Source organism: Temnothorax longispinosus, chromosome 6, assembly GCF_030848805.1.
Source record: "Temnothorax longispinosus isolate EJ_2023e chromosome 6, Tlon_JGU_v1, whole genome shotgun sequence".
NCBI lineage: Eukaryota > Metazoa > Arthropoda > Insecta > Hymenoptera > Formicidae > Temnothorax > Temnothorax longispinosus.
In genome coordinates this window covers 23,490,650-23,511,442 of record NC_092363.1, presented here as the reverse complement: position 1 = coordinate 23,511,442, position 20,793 = coordinate 23,490,650, and the positions used below count along the sequence as shown (strand labels likewise).

The 20,793-nt window shown below is 40.0% G+C and overlaps 1 protein-coding gene across 8 annotated transcripts in view; it reads left to right on the top strand.

Annotated features, from left to right (window-relative positions):
* Positions 1-20,793, top strand: part of Vacht (Vesicular acetylcholine transporter) — a 92,746-nt gene that overhangs the window by 64,548 nt on the left and 7,405 nt on the right. For 2 of the 8 annotated variants that reach the window (XM_071781408.1, XM_071781406.1), the window contains 9 exons: positions 9,943-10,115; positions 12,463-12,643; positions 12,901-13,075; positions 14,609-14,838; positions 16,245-16,456; positions 16,611-16,733; positions 17,300-17,483; positions 18,006-18,083; positions 19,527-19,727. In XM_071781408.1, coding sequence (XP_071637509.1) covers positions 9,943-10,115; positions 12,463-12,643; positions 12,901-13,075; positions 14,609-14,838; positions 16,245-16,456; positions 16,611-16,733; positions 17,300-17,483; positions 18,006-18,083; positions 19,527-19,727 — 1,557 coding nt within the window. The other 6 variants (XM_071781411.1, XM_071781407.1, XM_071781413.1 and 3 more) reach the window with 5 other exon arrangements.

Below are 20,793 nucleotides of genomic sequence, written 5' to 3'. Positions count from 1 at the left end.
GATGGCCTTTCCCTGCAGGTCAGGTGTTCATTTCTAAACATGCCGTTTATTTCTAAAGTTGCCGCGCATATCGGTTTCGAGGAATTCTGAAAGCTTTATGAACAGAGATATTACGAGCCATGATATATTTAACGATAAACGTAGTCGCCCGATTCCCGTTTCATGACATTGATCGCACTCCAAATGTGCGCAGATAAGTCTCTGGGGCGTTAAGGACGTTATAAAAATGCATTTCTGCATAGAGCGGAATCGATTCGTACGATTACTTCGTCCTGATACCTTATTATACTTGCGTCGCACACGTCGAACGAAACGTCGAAAATAAAAGTCAGCGAAAATCGCGGAGTTTAACATCGAGTTTAAATAAAATATCGATATCTATATGACAGGCACGTCACTCTTTTAACGTGTCGCGTTTCAGCGGGGACGCAACGTGCAGTTTTACATTCGGGATCGATCGCGTCATGCGAAGGGACGTGTCTCTTCTTTGTTTTTCTAATTTCATCGCGCGCGTACCTCGGGGAACTTCCCTACCTGCGGACGCGACCGGGGATGAAGCGTACCGAAGGGATGAAGCGAGAGGTATCCATCGATTTGAGAGCGCGTAAGAGTTTCCCTCCATGACCCGACCCGTCGCACGTTTTCACCGTGGCTAATGAAGTATCGCGTTAAACGGGGGAAACTCGATACACCGTGTACACTCGCCGCGCGAGTTGTCTGAAATACGAGCGGTCGTAGTAGGAGCGCTCGAGGGAGCCGCTGATCTCCGGGGTTCGCCAAAATTTTGCCAAGTTCGGTGACATAGAACGGCGCTGGAACGACCGAGAAGGTACACGGATAGATCAGAATTATTTGTCCACGGGCGTTACTTTGAACGAGTATGAAACATTCGCTTGTTAAATGTGTGAATCAATCCGTGTGAACACGTGCGTAAAGCACATCAACTACCTATTTGCCCCAATCGTTGTTGATAATTGCAACAGAATATCGGTTGTTTTAACAACGATCAATGATTGAAGTAACTATAGAAGCAATTAAAAACATTCGGACACTTGTGTTTTGCTCATTAACGTCACGTCGTGCGTGCATCGCGTCGCGTGTACACTACTGCACTGTACACGAGATAATTTATCCATACAAGCGTTACACAACGTCGGAAGTATTTCAAGAGCGCGCGGCGGCGGTCGAAATAGATCGCTGCGCGATTGCGGGTTTTAATTTTAAATAAAACGCGTACTCCGTTACGCGACATCCGCGGGCGACGGACGTGGGACGTGGGGCACGCGTGCGACGGCGACGACGGCGCCCGCACGCGAGCACGGAAGCGAGACGCGGCCGGACACGCACCCGACGGGTGGTCGATAACGCCGCGTTTGCGCCGACCCGACGTAGGAGGACGCGAGCGAAAGGGAGCGAGAAGGAGCGACGGGGAGAGACCGGACCAAGGGATCAGAGAGAGAAGAAGAGACGGTGAGAGAGAAAGAGTGATGCGGGGAAAGGGGCGAGGAGCCGACGAGAGAATTCAGGCCCGATGGCAATGGCAACTCTCGCTCCGCTTGCTCGCTCGCCCTGTGTTTCAGCTCCTGTTGAAATCTCCGTAACCCGACACCCTCCCCGAATGCCGAACTTCAACCGAGCGGGGTTGATGTCTCCGGCGGTCACACACGGTGCAATCGTTTCCGCGACTTTGATTCCTTTTGGGCCTCTTCACCTTACGCGACGAACATTTTTATCTCTTCCAAATGACACTAATTACAAATTACGAATTGCGCGTTGCATAGATAGACTCGCTTCAGCGGTCCCTCGATAATTCGCGGCGTGTATTAATCGCAAGCTTATTTCAGCGGTTCCCGATTTGTATTTCGTAATAGCGGACAGTTTAATTCCTATAATTTCGCGCGCCTCCGCGAGAAGCCGGGAACACCTTTCGATTACGCGACAGCGCAACAAAAGAGAGATCGTTGCCATAATCATTACGGGGGCTATTATCTGATAGGGTTATTACACGGCATTACACTGTTATATTGCGCCGCGACGTAATTGCATGAGGACACAGACAGACCCCACAGCGATCCTAAGTTTTGCTCACGTTTTGCGCGTGACACGACCGTGTCTCTCGATAAGGTGGACCTATCAGGCCGATAAGACGACGGAGCGCGGAACGCGAAGAGCGGAGGGCAACCCTTATGAGAATCGCGTAACGATTACGGCGAAGGACGAAAGTTCGCGGTAACCGGGACGACCGCGAAATTAGCCCCGTCACCATCATCCGTCACTCTTGCTACGGCGGAACAAATCGTCTTCCTCGACACCGCCCTCGTCTCCGCGATGAAACCAAATTCTCGACGAATTATTCGATTATGCGGCGTGCGCCCTCCACGACGACAATTAATAATGTTAATACTGTAATAATACTGTTTATTCGCGCGCGTAAGAGTACAGATGTATTTAACGTCTTGCTGAAGATAAGCGGAGTAAAAGGCATTATTAGAATTTGCTCCGTGAAATTTCACATCGTTTATCTTTAATCAAGGATTGATGTAACTTCTCACCATTTTTTCACTATTTTTACTCTTTTTCACGTTGTTGGACCGATAAGGAGAAGAGGAAGGGAGAGATTAACTATAATTAAAAAGTAATAACTTGTCATCTTCCTCGAGTTTCCGACGTCATCAGCAATTAAAGCGTCCAAGATATCGCTCGCCGTTAGTTCGCAAGAACCCCTTTGCTCTCTTACCGTAAAAAACATATTTCCGGAATTAAACTTTCCCAGTGAAATCTTTGCTGCGTAAAATTAGGCGAATTTGCTGCTGAAGGTCTTCCGGCTATCTCGTGCGTAAGCGCGATAAACAACGAGCGAACAAACGCAAACATCAACCATCAAATGATGCATTGAGACGTTATTGCGCCAGGTGTTTCCTCATCGGGAACGACAAACGTGGATCTCCTCTCGTAATTCTGCCCGCGCTGCTCGTTAAGCCCTCGCGCATCGCGCCATTACGCGCGATGAGCGCAGACACGCGGTATCCGACGTGTAGGAGTCCTGCGCAATCCCGAGGATTTTATTTCGCGAGATGCGCCGCGCGCGATGAGCATCATCGCGAGAGATCATCGCGATAATAAATACCCATTTCGTCGCTGTACATAGTGTATTATACATGTACAGCTTGCGGTTAATTTTTCTTCCGCTTGTAGCTGCGGAATTTTTACACCTCGTAGCATTTCGTCACCTACGTCGGAATTACTCATACCATCAACTGGGCTGATTTAAAGAAGAAGAGCCCTTCAACAGCGTCCAATGACACTTTGTCAAAAAGAAAATATCATATCAAATATTAGACTTAGAGATTAATGGTGCGGGGATTATGGACCACCCTAAACTTTTTCCAAGATAACTTGAAAAGTATTAAAGATAACTGAACTTTGTGTTCGCTGAGTTGTAATGCAAATATAACAAATGTTCGTTACAACGCGTTCCTAACAAATTTTGTTTATTTATAGTTTGTTAGTGAGTTTAATATTATATATTAAAAGTTAACATATAAAGTTAATATTATAACATAAAGTTAAATTATAACAATAAAAGTTAATTTTATAACAAATTTTTTGAAAGTAGATTTTTGAAGGGCAATTTGGACCATGTTGGACAATGTGAACACTTTATTGATCATGCAAAAAAATATTTTTTTTCGTATTTTGATGCATATTAATGATCAAATAGTCTATAATAATTATTATATTATATATTTATTATATTATAATTTATTACAAACTCTAATTTTTATGCTTTGGTAACAATGTCAAACAAATATATGTAACATATTTAAAAACTTTTACTTATAGTAATATATACTTATAATGTATACTTATCATAATAATATTACTCCTGAAAGAAAGAAACAATAGAATATAAAATGCAATACTTATAAAAAGTGACGAGTTATACAAACTAATCTGTATTATCTGATATTGCTATTTTTATCTTTTTATCGTCCACAATAGAAATAAATGTACATCATATGACATTTGTTCAATAGACTATACTAAAATTCCATCTTAGTTTTATATGCAGCAAAAAGCGACTAAGAATCTGTGAAGTAGATTGACTGCAAATTAAAAGTTTATTAACTTTACGCAGTAAACGATACACACTAAATATTCAATTTAACGTATTAATTCTATGACACCTAATACTACATTGCCGCTTTGTACGTTAAGTTAAGGGTCCAGCAGCTAGCAATTCCACTGCTGTCCACACATGGGTTAAGAGGCTAGAGATATCGTGATGGTTCATATTGTTCCCCTATCTCACAATACCCGAATTTCCTCTAAGTGAGTGTTTTGCTGCATGTCGCGAGTTAAGCGTTAAAAATAAATTACCGAAAAAACGTAAATTACCGCATTGTTTTTCCAAAAAAACCGTCTCATTTATACAGATCGATTCTTTTTGTAATGCTTATTAAAGTTACGGCTGAAATGTAAAGTCATTCGTTTCTCATTCGAAGCTCTCGCCGTGCGAAGCGACGTTATAACGAAACACTTGGGCTCGGAGATGCATAAGGAGATGCGACGATCGGCGAGCGACGATTCGACGGGTAATCCATATTCCACCGGAGGATGCTCTAATGCACCGATCACGTGCGCCGGGGTCTCATTAATCCGCAGAGAACGGCGCGCATCGCGGAACACCGAATGCCGGTTTCGCAAGTACTTATCCATCTCGCGGCCGCCGCGCCGAGTTGAGACCGCGTCGTCGTGTCACTGACTGATCCTGGAAGTCTTTCTCCACCGACATGTGCAGGAGTCGTGAGATTAATCGAAGAATAAACTTCTTCAGCTATCCCTCTTTCTGCTTCTGCATCAGTATAATCCTTTTCTCTTTTAATCGGTCATGGCTGTTTGCATTTAAAATGTACGTAAAATTTTACTTGAACCTTTCAATATTATTAATAGAAATAACTTCCTTTGATAAGGGGTAAACATCACGCTCGTCTTATTGCTTACTATTATTGCTAAACGCCGCGTGTATTAAATTCACACGCTCCATTATGCAGGACATATCAATCTAATACTCGGGATCTTTAATTAGGAAACGTGAGTGTTAGAGTGCTCACAAAGTAACAACCGCAATTACTTAAGCATCTGGTAATTGTTCGCGTGATTGCGAGGGATTGCGGACGGACGCTGCCGACTCTACTTTCACAGAGATCTCCGAGACGTGTGAACGGATCGTTATCGTTCGAACGCGGCTCGCCGACTTCGTCACGTCAATGGGATACTTACTACCCCATGCGTATCCTTCCAGGAGCACCAATTACGCGTGCTTACGTACGTACATATCGTGCGTGCGCGCGTGCACACACGTGGACCCGCGTGACGCAAGACGTTAATAACGCCACACGAGTGTCTTTTTGAAACGTGCAGCTCCAGCGTCGGGATAATTGTAAGCAGCGCGGTCGTTACACGCGAGTCAGCTAACGCGTTTCATTTAAGCGACTTAGGGGGAGGTGGGCGCTCGTTAAACCGGCCCCCAAGCAGGAGTTGACAGAAACCGTTCAATCTTGAAACCGGAATTCTATTCCTACACAATTTAATACTCAATTAATAAATATAATCCGACAGTACGCGTTTCATGTCGCTCGTCGCGTGCATACGTGTTGCGCAGCGCGTTGCACCTGCGCATCCACGTATCCGTGGCGTAACGCGTTGTCGAAACATATTCGTTCGTGCCCGAAGGAGTCATTCGGCATCGCAGTCGGCAGTCAAAGCGACCGGCTGTCTTCGGTCGGATAAGTCTTGTCCGCGGTGCCGAGTGCGGACCAGCTCCCGTTCGACCCCTCGACGCGATGAACCGATTTGCGTCTGCTGCGAACGCGTTGCGCTCGACCTGCAACTCGTTTCGTCTTTGCGCAATCCGGACTCGCAGCGGAGACGCGCATTCGAGCCGAAGAGCAGCGCTCGACATTCGTACTTGGGAGGGGTAGACGGAGTGAATCAAAATAAATGATTTTTTTTAGAAATATTTAATTTAAATAATGGCGTAACACCCACAACAAATGTTTAAATGTCATAACAATTATACGGATTATTAATTCTTCCATAAAAAAATAGTTTCCTAATAAACAGAAAATCGTAGTTAACGAAGTATAGGTAAAAAATATCGTTCCACGTACAATCAATTCACACACACATGTGGAATTACATATTTATTTGAACAATCTACAAATTATTTAAACCATAAGCTTTATATATTGTCGCATTTACAAAAACCAGTTTAGTAATTTCTGTAAATATATATCCATTATTTAAATTAAATTAAACTCTTTTGGGGAAAAAACATATTCCGTAATATAAAATAAAGCTTTTCTGGCGAAGATGACAATAATCATCGATTTTATAGCAATTTTTTAATTCACAGCATGGCCCCAAATCAGATTTCAATGAAACCAATATTAAATTTTGAGTTAAAGTTAATTCTGTTAAATTAAATTCTGAAAAATGAAATTTTTTACTGTGTCTAATAATTATTATGTTGATTAAGAAATGAATAATGCAAACGGTGCCACTCAGCTTCTCTGTAATGCCTATCACACGCGATTTCATTATAATGGCGTAACACCCACATCAAATGTTTAAATGTCATAACAATTATGGATCATTAATTCTTCAACAAAACACAGTTTCCTAATACACCTAATACAAGCCTCTTGTTACGCGATAGATAAATTCCGCGTGAGAAGAAATTGCATTATTTGGAATAAACCGCGCGAGTAAGAGAATTGTGTTATTTGGAAAAGTTTCCTTTTTGCATAGTTTTTTCACTCGGTATGCATCTATCGTATAAGAAGACTTGTATTTATGCCAACCATTTGACAAAAAATCTTTTGTAATATGTATTGAGAAAATGGATTATGTTTCTCACTTCTTCAGGATCTACTGACAACATATGGAAACTTTAAATAAAAAGATACATATATGTAATTAACCAAACAAAATTTTATTTTATTATCACATTATTTATGACTTATTTTCCTACATAGTCTATCTGAGGTATTACTCGTTTTTCAAAATAATGAGTATGGAGGGACATGTCTGATTGAAAAATTTTCATTAATTTGTTATTAGAAATTTAAATTAAGTTCTGTACATATACACGAGAGATTACAAAATTTTTGCGAGAAACCGCGTTATTAAAAAAAAACCGCGTAAAAAGAATCGCATAAAAGAAAAACATGAAAAAAACCGCGTAAAAAGAGAGTTGGGAGTAAACAGAAAATGGGTGTTTACAAAGTATATTATAAATACAAAATATTCTTCCATAATTATTTAAATAATCTACACATTATTTCAACTATGATCTTTATATTCTCGCAATCTCAGCAATTTTATAATTAATGAAACTCTCATCGATTTCTGTCATGGACAAAAAATTCAATCAAACCTGTCCTCAAATTTAAAAATGGAAAAATGTCATGTCTATTTTTTTTAGTCGGAAAAATTCACATCCGGTTTGAAAGAAAAAATCAAACTGACGCGAGGTGTCTCGCTGCCGTGCGCGCAATCCTTTGTTCGCTATATCGCCGAAACTATACATCAGCGATCTAAAAAAAGAACGCAAGTGCTCCATCGACATCCCCGTTGCGATGTCGAAACGGTGTCACTCCCCGGTCAAATATAGCCCTTTATACCGCGAATAACGCGGCAAAGCTCGAGCTCGTAAGTTCTATCTATAGGCGATTCGAAAGCGGTGCTCGCGATACGTATTGTATTGACGTGGAGACGGATCTCGTGAAACATGCATGCACGCGAGCTACGACACGCGGCACGTCACACTGACCTAGAATCGCGCCAAGAGAAACAAGAGGTCCCGCTTCTCAGGGGGATGATACAATTACGACCGCGCATGCACGCGGATTACCCGTGTCTGCGAGATGAGATTAAAGTCGCTGGCCCCGATTGCGAGTGGGCACACGTCCCGCCGCTGTCGAATCACCGTACTCGGTTGAAGCGAGCAATTTCAACTCGATTTTCCACCGACAAAAATACCGAAGATTGTCTCTTGTCGCAAGCTTTCGGTAATCCGATCGATAGACACTGAATAGCTTAGCAATTGATTTTTCAACGAAGAAATAAGAAACATTTTTGAGGAGTTTACCACTCGGAAATGTCGTGGTTGCGAAAATCTCGAATTGAATCGAGAAACCCCGGAGATTTCTCTGAAATCTCGTAAAACTGTATCGCGACGTTAAATACGATCATGACGTTGAAACATCGACGGAACAGAAGTGTCTCTGCGAAACGTAGGCGTTTAATACGTATACGTTTTCTCGCGAATAAACGAAAGACGTGTTTTATTACGGGTTTCGTGCAAGAGACAAGTACCGGGGAAAATATTTTCTCTGACGCGACACAAAAATATATTCGTTGCGTCTTCTCGACTGTCTCGTTATGTTTGCGAGAAAGTCCGTGACGTTGATGCCTCTGTCAAACAGGTTGTAAAATAAATAGAAGATATCTCAAACATCACGAAAAAGACACATCACGTAGACAAATGGCGAAATTTACTTGGTTGTAAGTGTATATGCGCGTTAAATGGCTGATTAACGATACGATGTGCGCAGTATTCTAATACAACGAATAACGTGTGTAATTACCACGAAAATACGCGACTATTAGCATAATGTGTAAATTAACAATTCAATCAACGGGAATTTTAAAGAATGTTGCTCTGCAGGGAGTTCCAATAAATTATTAAAATAATCTTCTTTCTCCAGTCAGATCGAAAAATGAATAAAGAATTATTTATATAGTAATTTTGTAAAGTTGTAATGTTTCGATGATTTTTGTTTTTCTCTCAGTATTTAAATTTATTAATTTATTCTCGAGATATCTGCTGCACTTTGCACGTAATACAAATTGCTTCATATATTTAGATGTTATATTATATTAATACGATAATTTAAGAGACTTCTAAATTACGGATTTTAACGGCAATTTTGCCATTTCCCGCTTCAACGTGAGTGATTTTATCGCGCGATACGCGCGGAAACGAAAATTGGCGCCGCAAAACTCGATTGTTTAATCCGCATTTAATGACGCGTCGGGGCTGATCCCCGATTGCCGAGCGCGAAAAACGACGTCGCGACGCCGCCGGAATGACGTTGAATTACGCAATGAAATTACGCGCAATTAAAAAGACAAGAAAGCAACGGTTAAAGTGACAGTAAAATTAAATTTCGTGCCGAACGACGAATGTGCAATTTCAGTAATTTACAACGAGAAGAAACGTCCGGAGTGCGTTTTAAGTTCGGAAACGCATCTGCGAGACTTTCCTAGTGCCTTGGAGACGTACGCTGGATATTATTATCATTAGTTGTCTTATCGACTCTAACGAATCGCGCACGATAACGCCTGGCTGATCGCGGGTGATTTATTTCCGGGAAGTTCGCAGCACCCCCGGCCACGTATTAGTACCTTCTCGCAAATCATTGCTTCGCGAAATAATCACGCTCGCTTCACTACCGGCGCACTCTCGGTTGCAGCTTCCCTCGAGAATCTCTTTTCGCTAATATATTTTATTTTTTTTCCACGTGGCAATAACTTCCGGGTATGCTTTCACGCAAGACTGCGCGACGTCATCTCGGGTAATTAACGTGATTGTTATTATGCAATCTCACGATGATCGCGGATTTTGTGACATAAAGATCGTCGGCCTTCCCGTTGTTCCTCGTCATTGGACCGCAGAAACCTGACTGCTACATAATTTTTAATCGCAATCATTGCTGAATGACTTTACATTTAACTGTAACTTGTAAATTAACAATAAACATCCGCTTGACTGTAATTAATAATTAATACAAATTTATACGTCCAATTGTACACAAACACATGCTTGTTACTTGTTCATTTAACGATGCATTAATTTAATTCCGTCGTTTGCAGGCGACAGAATGGTGGCTAAATGACATGTACATGTCCGTCCCGCTGGCCCTGCCAATTAACAGCAACCCCGGCTTGGCCGCGAAACCGAAGAGATTTGCGAACCAGCAGGAAGCCGCGGTATTTCTCGCGCGATTTCTCACCGAGCTGCTTAATTATCAGGAATTGCTAGACAGGTGAGATAGCGCTCACCGCAATTTTCCGCAATCTTGCTCGTTTATTCTACGTGATAATCTAAGATGTGAATCGTTCAATCGGAACTTGCAAGGTTTCGCTCAGTAGTTGAATACTGTAACGGGTGTATTCGGTTCAACCCCATTAAGCTCGGATATAATGTATCCACCTAAAAAAAGACATTAAAAATGTAAAAAAAACGCCAAGTATATTTTAGACAAAATAATTTTATAAATAATATTAGACAAATAATAAAAATATTTATTTAAAAAACGCAAAAAAGTAAATATAATAGCATGAAAAAGAAGTGAAATCAAAGTATTATTCCAAGTATATTTATTAGAGTAAGTAATATTTCGCACAAGATATATATTTTGTGCGTGAAATTGAATTTAAAGGAATATAAGTATTTTATAAACCATCTCTCAAAATTGCTGTAGACTTAATATAGGATGCAGAAGACATTTAAAATGTATGAAATACAACGACATAATAAAATGAGAAGATATAAAATACAATAGATAGCGTAATGAAAGGTGCAGAAATTGAAAAGGGTTTAGTTGCATCGACAATAAGCACCAAATTATGTGAGAAACAACAATTGAAGATGGACATAATCTCCAGCAGCATCCTTGATGTGCCCGGCGTATTGCCATAGGTATCATTGAATAGTGATTAAAGTTAATTAAAATTAATTAAAATACTATTTGCAATTATACATTATTATTCTGATAAATTTTATGTTGATAACGTTAATGTTATAAAAACGTAAACAAACAAGAACATTAAAAGAAATGTATTATGCAAGATGATAGTCAAATTCAATCTATAAACTATTTTATCATGGTTCTAGCAATGATAATGTTACTGCAAAGAAAAGAAACATATACAAAATTTGTTCGAATTTATTAGTGTATCATTATTAAATTTATTTGTTTAATTTATCTAGCGGCACGGTAGGCCAAACCGACAACACTTTTTAAGATTTTGCGAAGAAGAAAACGACGACGACGTATCTGAATGACATAAATTGGGCAGAAAAATAGAGGCATATCATGCATATCTATGCATCAAGTGCATATCTGTGCATCAATGTTGTAACATTATAATCAGAAAAATCTATTTTCTTCTCCAGTATTTAAATCTTTCGATAATATTGACTTATTAAAAAAATTCAGTGATTTATTTCTGGAGAAGCGTTCTTTTTTCTGTAAAACATACGCTGTAGCGTCTCACTTAATAATTAATAATATTATTATATTATGAAAGGAGAATGTATCTCTCTTGTATCTTGTTAAAAAATAATCTTGTTAATAAATTATTATATACTTGGCGTGAAACGATACCGCGTCTCTTGAACGCTGTAGCGTCTCACTTAATAATTAATAATATTATTATATTATGAAAGGAGGATATGAAAGGAGGATGTATCGCTTTCTGTTTCTTGTTAATCGCTTACGAAAGGATGTATCTCTTTTGTATCTTGTTAAAAAATAATCTTGTTAATAAATTATTATATACTTGGCGTGAGACGTTATCGCGTCTCTTGATCTACAAGTTTCGCTTTGATCTTCGACTTGTACGATTATTTCGCTATTCACTTCGAACGACGCGCATTTTGAAATAACCGTTGACACTGAAGCGAGCGTAATAATTTATCAATAATCGAGGGAGAGACGCGACGCGCCGATCTTGTCATCGTCTTGGTCGTCGGGGACAAAAAGAAGCCGTGCTGAAATCAATTTAGAGAGAGGACGTACGTCTGCGAGGAAATCCGGCTCGTAAGATCCATAGAAAGCGAGCATAAAGAGGAAAGGGACTCGCGAGAGAGAGAATGAGCGGACTCAAAGGATCCTCGGAATCCTGCATCCGGATGAGAATAAGCCGGCGCTACGAGAGTGTTCCTTTCTTTCAAAAACTAACGCAAATTCGCGATAGGGGGGCGCCGCTGGCATTCTCAACGACGAACATAGCTCGTCTTGTTTCGCGTTTCTCCAAAATAAAACGAGAGAGAGAGAGAGAGAGAGAGAGAGATTCGAATGGTGAGAATAATGCAGTCAATGGAAAGTCAATTCTATTTTTTTTCTGAAAACTCACATTTTTTAAATAAAAATTTAAAATCATCAATAAACAAATAAACTGGATAAATTCGATCAAGTGGAAATTTACTGATTTTCTCGCTATTGTGACTTGAGAAGATCTCAAAATCAATATACTCATGGACTCATACGCTTTTACTGTTCAAGTAAATTTTAATTTAATTTATTCGGACTGTTTATAGACTTTGTAGACTCGTTCGTAATAGAGAAACGTACGCAAATGAGAGAATAAGTTCTGGATTTCGAATAGGTCCGGATTGGAGATTGAACGTGTGAAATCCAAGGACGGCAAGACCATGCAACCACTCTGCATGGCGCAACATTATCAAATATTTCGGATTTATCGGCGGCCCGGTGTAAACAACGACGAGCAGATTGTCCTGGACAGAGCTTCCTCCGGCGACCACATTATCGTCGCGCATCACAATCAGGTGGGATTCAATGATGGACAATATATCGCATTGATGAGAAATGATTAACGCTTTAAAAGAATGCATATTTTAGGGTTTACTCATCGATTAAATTAATCGTAATTATATGTAGCAATTGATTTATATTCGATTTATCTATAAAAATTCAATTGATGTGCTAAATTATCAAAAGTAAATAAAACCGTGAACAACACGGTATAGGAAGACAATTCGGGATATTTTGATCATTGTCACGATCTTCGCTCGTCCTGTTACAGTTTTACAGCGTGCCGGTGAGGGCGTCGGACCGAGGCCGGATCACAGAAATCGAATTGGTCCAGCAGTTACTGAAGATCATGGAGACCAAAGCCGATCCCAGAACTCCGCCGGTCGGAATTCTCACGACCGCGAAGCGACCGGCCTGGGCGAAGGCGCGGGAGGAGTTGATAAAAAGTGCGTATAACGTATGACACGTTTAAAGGTGTCCACTGGGTATAAGCATCCTATTCACGAAGAGAACATCGTGCTTTAAGCGCCTGATTCAGATACTCTCTCGTGCAGCGGATTTTAAAAGGAGAGCAGCGCGTTTGTAAAAAATATTGCCTAAACTTTTACAATTAATAAAGATAAATATTGAAGCGGTTTAATTGGAGTGAACTCGTGTGAGTCTCTTTTTTTTTAAAAAGAACTTAAAATCTCATGTTTTTATCGCGTCGAGCTTCTTCGGGGTGTATCGCTATTATCACCTTTATAGAAACTGGCAGAGGAGATAAAAAGCTTTATTGATCCATAACGCGTGTAACGTTTGGTTTTTATTAAGGAATAAAAACACAATTAGTTCAGCTTCACGTTGCGATGCAGCGCGTTCCAAATTGTTAAAATAATTACGTGTCATCATGTCATAGTTGATTTTGTTGATTTTTCTCTCGAGATCTGTCATTGTGCGCCACGTGCAAAATAAACGCCTCATGCCTCGTAATTTTATCCGTTGTCAGTGTTAAACGATTTATTCACGAAGCTCCGCACTTACAATTTATTTTATCGTTAAGAGAAAGAAAGAGAGGGAAATATGATAATCCGGTTATCCAAAAAGTAGCTCGCCCACCTTCGGGCGACCCTCGTCGCCACGTGCCCTCGGTATAATTATTCAGTCGCGTTCACCGCGCTTCGCCAATATTCGCAATATTCCCATTAACTCCCTAACCCGACCTTGCTCAACGAGAACCTACGACCCACCTACGCCTGCAAATCGAATGAACGGCCGACGCTAACGAGCTAACGGCGACCCACGTTCGCCGTTGATTAATTAAAGGCAGGAGCGTCGCGAAGACAACGAAGAGATTGCAATGTAGTGCCGGCCGTTTCGTTCTAATAGATCTCGTCCTGTAAATACGCTCAAGTTTCGTGTTTACGAGGTAAAAGTTTTGCACGATAAAGCTACTTAGACTTGTGTTACATAAATTTGATCGCGCGTCGAAATGAAAAGGGACGAGCTCAGACATCTTCGCATCGTTTTGAAAATTAATGAAAGTTTTTAAGATGTAAAAATTATGAGCGTATAGATATTTCTGATCGAAATTTTAACATCTAATATTCAAATCCGTAGTGAAGTAAATGGAATCAAACGCGGAAAAAATTATGTAGTTAAATATGGGATAACTAACATTTTTTGCTGCGAGAGCTAATTAAAGCAATAGTAGCAAAACCTTTCGTTGCAATAGCAAAAAGTTTTGCTACTATTGCTAAATTAATTAGCTCTCACAGCAAAAGATGTTGCTTGTCCCAGTTGTCCCTATAGTACAGCAAATCCTTTTTTTCCGTAAACTTTCTAAATTTTCATTTGATTCCCATTATTATTGCAGCAATTCTTTATTATCGCTTTTTTGTAATATTATGCAATACACGCGGATGCTACGGGATGCGAAAATCGCTATCGCCGAAGCTGATTTGTCGCCCGAATTAACGGGACTGCAAAACGACTTTTAGACGAGCGCAATCGTCACAATCTGGAGCTGCTGGAGCGCTGTCTCTGCGTCGTTTGCATCGACGACGACGTGCTGCCGACCACATTTAACAATCCCATGAAGAAGGAGGACCGATGGATCGGCGACCGAGATTACGCGAACGTGCTTCATCACGCTCTTCACGGCGGAGGATCTCGGCACTTGGGCGCGAATCGCTGGTTCGACAAGACTTTCCACGCTATCCTCGGCAAGGTATGTTTAACGGACCTACGTTTAAACTGCTACAGCCGGCCGTCGATCCTCAGACCCATAAATGCGCTCAGCTAGGTTTCGAATTTATAACGTAAGTTTTATTGGCACAATGAAACTATACTTATATTATGTAACTTTCATCATCCTCTTTCCTGCCTCAAAACGAATACAACTTCGCTCATTTGCAAATTGCTACGAAAACCAATAAAAGTTTCTGAGATATAAAAAGTAATAGGTATTTCAGATCAACTCAAAATTTAATTTCATCAATTCTGAAGTGAACTGAAGTGAAGTAAATAGAATCGAATTTTTCAATATTTTTTATTGTAATCTGATCGAACCCAAGCTCGGCACGATTAGCGTCGTTTGACGGAGCTCTCTATCATATGTAAATTGGAAAAACGCACAGCGCGATGCCAAATGAGCACTTTTCCGAGAAACACGGCAATCAACCAGACAACAATCCGCGACGGTATGTTTTCCGCGGACGCGCTCGGCCGAATTGTACTTATCACTTTCACCGCTTCCAAGATGACTCTTCGATTTGATTGGTGTCAGGGTTCACGGGCGAAATCGCCGTTCGTGAACCGCCGCGCCGCGACGTTGCGGCACACACGTTGCGCGCTTTCATATGCCGCACGACGGAATGTGTTTAACCCCTTCCTCGTCGAAACATTTCCACAGATAAAAATGACGATAAAAATGGTCCCGCGCATTCGTGTCTATCTCCGCATCGCGTCTCATTTACGATTGATCGGCTAATTAATCTCTCGCGGCGGGAGATATCTCTATAGCTTCATTTTATTTATTAATCACATTGCGTAAACGAACGAGATTGTTTGATCGATCGTTTCCTCTCTTTTAACCGTTTGCATATCATTTATTAGTGCTTGATATAATAACAATATTTGTAATTAATATTTATAATTCATAGACAAACGGTCATACAATAATGGACTTTGTATAATAATAACAATGAATATTAATAGAATAATAACAATGAATATTGACTTATAAATTTTAATTGTTTGATATATACATAACATTTCTTGTGTGCGCGTATTTCTGTATTATCCATATATTTATTAGATCGTGTGTATGCGTATTTTCATTAAAATATTCCTTTTTTAATTTTTGCGAGGTTGAATATATAATTAACATTTATAATGCAGTTTAATATCATTTGCGTTTAATGTCCCTGGCTTTACCTAATATACATACGTTGTATTTTCCACAAATTTCATTCATTGTTTCTACGTTTCAACATTTCAAAAAGGATTGTTATTTCTCGACATGAATGAAGCAGAATTCTGTACAATTTTTTCGTTTGTATTTATTGTTAGAGCTTTTACCCCAGAACTATGTCTTGCACCTTTTTTTTATCAATGATCGTTTTGCACACACAGGACGGAATGTGGGGATTGACGTACGAGCATTCCGCCGGCGAGGCATCGGCCGTCTTCACGGCGTTCGAGGAAATAACAGAGAAGGTGGACTCCATGTCGCCGCCGGACGAGAATTTGGTGCCCTCGCATCTGCCGGCGCCCGAAAAGCTGGAGTGGTGCCTCACCGAGCAGAGTCTGAACGATATCCGAGAAGCCATGATGAACTTCGACGCGTAAGTGAAAGAGAAAAAGAATCGCACGGAAAGCTCATTTGTTCACCTGCGACCAAATCCAATTCTTGATGTAAAAATTGATTTTGAAAAATTAACCGTTAAAAACATTCCGTTTATAAATCCGCACTTATAATATTTCTTTCTTGTCTTTCAGACTGGTCGAAGATTTGGACCTCTGTATTCTGTGGTTCGAAGACTATTCGAAGGAGTTTGTGAAAGCCTGCAGAGTCAGTCCGGACGCCTACATACAATTGGCGCTTCAGCTTACATATTTCAGGTAAAGTATATCGGAAGTGATGAAGAATTCTCCTTTAACTTCAAAATTTCACACAAAAAACTGTTTTCTCTCGTTGATTCGTTCGCGCGGATTGCGTATGTGCGTTTTTAGCCCCTAGCTCGTCACATTCCGGTCCAGTTCACCGTTGAATGTTTTTCGGTTTCCTAGTTTTCACATTTTCTTACAATAAGTTTAATTTAAACTCAAATCACTCTCTAATATTATCATAAGTATCTTTTATTGAAACTCTGTATTTTCAATTCCTATATTACAAGTTTAAAAATATGTATTAATTAGAATAAAAATGACAATGCCACAAAGTCAAGTGGTCTCACGGACCAGAGTGTGGCGAGTTAAGGACTCGAAAATGTGACCAGCTAGGGTTAAAAGTATTATATTTCTGTGCAATTTGATAGCAAAATTTAAATTTCGGAATAGAATCTTATATGAAAGACTTTTTTCTATTTCTCTATCACGTGGAGAAAGCCCGCAGCAGTTGTTGATAAGTTTTTGAAACCGCGCCAAATCGTCGCCGTTTCACCGTCATGATCTCACGGTGTTCGCAGACTCCACGGGAGATTGGTGGCCACTTACGAGAGCGCTGGCATCCGGAGGTTCGCGTTGGGCCGGGTGGACTGCATCCGGGCGGCCAGCCCGGAAGCGTTGGCGTGGGCGAAGGCCATGTGCCAGGGCGATCCACACAGCCAGATGAATCAGACGAATAACGCCGTGGACGGGAGCCCCAAAAGAGTTCAGTTCACCATTTACAGTGTAACTGAAACTTGGCATTTTTCCTATGCGATTCTCGTGTCGTGTAACACACACAGCTCGAGTACACTCGACAGAAATGCGACAAGGTCGAGCGGAATGCGTTTACCTACTTTACTTTACTCCAATCTCGCCAGTGCTTTGATTCCCGAAGCGTTCCTTGCCGTTTGTTTTGTAAATACAAATAAATTTTATTTTGTATGGATTATTTTGCGTAAGTTCTATGATATTTTTTATGATAATAATTTAATTAGGATAATTTAATTTAATTATGACAGTTCGCGCAAAATAACGAAACCTTAGCGAAATTTTACTGGATATGCGCTGGTCTCGAGAAAATTAAATGTTGAAAATAACGGACGATACGATGTTACAAAATTTTCACGACTCGATAAATCGCCGGTTAAAAACGCTATTTTCAAAAATCTTGCTTCGAGCACTTTTACTACGTAGTAACTACTACGTAGCAAATCGTTCATATATATCACGATGCGTCTTTTGCAGTGCTACAAAAAGTTTCTCAGCGGTTGGTCGTATTGCCCATTTGCATTGCCAAATGCACCCACCTACGAGAAGATTTCGGTATAATATCTACGTTGTTTTCTTTCCGTTTATAGAGTATTTTGTCCTACATTATTATAAAAAATTATACATTATTTTCATTTAGATTACGTCATATCGTTTCTGTTACAATCTATTTTCGCCGTTCATTGGACATTTATGTGTGTTTATGTGATATTCTTGCAATTATGGTTTTACACCGACATACGATACGTTTATGTGATATTTTTACAATTATGATTTTGTACCGACATACGTTACGTTACGTATATGTATGTACTACACTACGCTTCAGCTGATCTTTATCTATAAGGTGCACGTGAAGTCATCGGTGTGTAGAAATGTTATGTACGAGTTCCTGTATTAGTAAACGTTATTTATATGTAATTTTTTTATTTACGTTATATTGAAAGACGCTCAAATTGTACCTATCTATAGATAACGCTTCTGTCTCTCCGTGCGTTTATATTTTCTCAAAGTACAAAAGTTCCAAAAGAGGAAAACTGCCGTTACAAAAACCGTTTTTCGTGTAAGATCCGTTTGGCCGGACGAAAGGAAAAATAGGGAACCCCCCCGAGAAAAAGGCAATCAATTAGACCGGGCCGCCGGCTCAGTTCGCTTGTCCTTCGCGATCGAGTATTTGCACGATTCTCGAGAGGCACCCGGGCAGGTTCCGCGGGGATACTGTTTGTTTCCCTTACGCGGTTCACCCTCGTACGGGAAATACTGCGGCAACGAGCTGTTGTTTCTCATTTACCTCGGTTGTTTCCCCTTTAGCGGAGATGTTGTCTCAGCCGCTCTTTTTTTCCCTCGCTCGTCGTCATTTCCTGTTCATAGTAAGCTGAACTCTCTACAAAGATATATCTCTTCAAAATTCGCGGATACATCTTCAAAATTCTTACAATTATAGTTTTCAAATTTGATTGATTTGCTTGACTAGTTGTATCCCCGCAAGTACATTTTCCTTGTTTTAGGGAAATTATCAACTTATCTTTTGCATTATTTATTTGTTTAATTTGCAACTCCTTGAATTTTATTTAACACACGTTTCAAGAACTGATTTAATAAACGCCGATTATCTTCACGCTCGATGTTGCTTTTCACCACGATGTTTCAAAAGCAATAAGCTCGTCACTGACAATGAGTGTCGTCTACTTCACAAAATATAATATATAGCTGCAAAAATAAAATTCACTGTTCATTAAAATTGGAATATCATGAAAAGGAACTTACGGTGCAAATTAGCATGAAATGTAGAAAGATCGGTTTAAAATTCATTAAGAAATTTATTAGAGTAGCAAATCCGTCTTGTTAAAATCAATGGAGCGTACCGATTCCCTTCGTGATTTCTCCGAGCTTCTCTTTGTCGATCTTCGATATGTATGATCGGGAAAATCTTTCGTCGAAAGAAGACGCGAATCGCGATGGATTCAATTGAACGTTGCTTCCGGCTCGCTTCCCCAGGCGGAAAGGATCAAGGAGCTGTTCGACCTGGCGGTGCAGAGGCAGACGAAAGAGATGAACGACAACATACACGGCCAGGGTATCGACAATCACCTGATGGGGCTGCGTTACGTGGCGAAGGAGGCCGGCGAGCCGATCCCGGAGATCTTCACGGACGAGGCTTACGCGATCGTTAATCACTTCGCCCTCTCGACGTCACAGGTCAGTGATCAGGGTCGGTCCACCGGCTCGAGCCGTCATCGGCGCCAATTTTGCAAAATTTGTGACATAATTGCCTTTCAATTAGTTATGAATGCATATTTCACGAATTTCCTCCTTTGTGAAAAAATGTCTCAGAATTTTTCATATTATTAATCAGAATTTCTATAACACACACACACACACACACACACACACACACACACACACACACATTTTTCAGATTTTTCCAGAATGCTCAGATTTTTTCAGATTTTTTATATAAATTTGAATCTTTTTCAGAAAAATTTAAGCAAATTAATAATAAAATATTTCAGATTTTTTCCGTCAACACATTTTTGTAGAAATCTGAAGAAATATGAGAAAATCCGCGCAATTTATCAGAAATTTTCATATATACTGAAATATTCCGAAAATCCTCATCCTATCTGAGAAATTATATATATTTTTCAGAATTTTTCATGTCTCAATTCTTAGAAAATTTCTGAAAAAATATGAGACATTTTTTTTATCAGGGCTGTTACAATAAAAAGTATGTATTTATAATGTTTGAGGAATAGAATGTCACAAACTCGAAATTATTGACTTTTCCACGAGAGAACGATGATAAGTCGCGATAGTCTAAAACCTATTTTCAGTGAGAACGTTCCGTCTCTTCATTGTCTATTACTATCATTATGCCGATACACACGGTATAAAGATCGTTTATTTAAAGTGGTCTATCACGACGAAATATAAGTCAAGATCCCGGACATGCCGTAAGCATGGTTATAAAGATAGATACTTAATGGCTCGGACAGCTCGAGGTCGACGCGAGATACGATCAGTTTGTTTGAGATAAGTTACGTAACTGGGAAGATGATTCACATCTTAAGAGGACGCGATCTTAATTAACATAGAATAGAAATATATTCGCTCTATGCGCGTTATTCCAACGTGATACTTAATAACCAGTTCCCGGCAGGGGATATTTCCTCGGTATATGTCGCATAAATATTACACAAATAAAAATTACACAATCTTACTAGTGATTTTGCAAACTCTTGTCAGTGTTGTCTCTTGCAAAGTT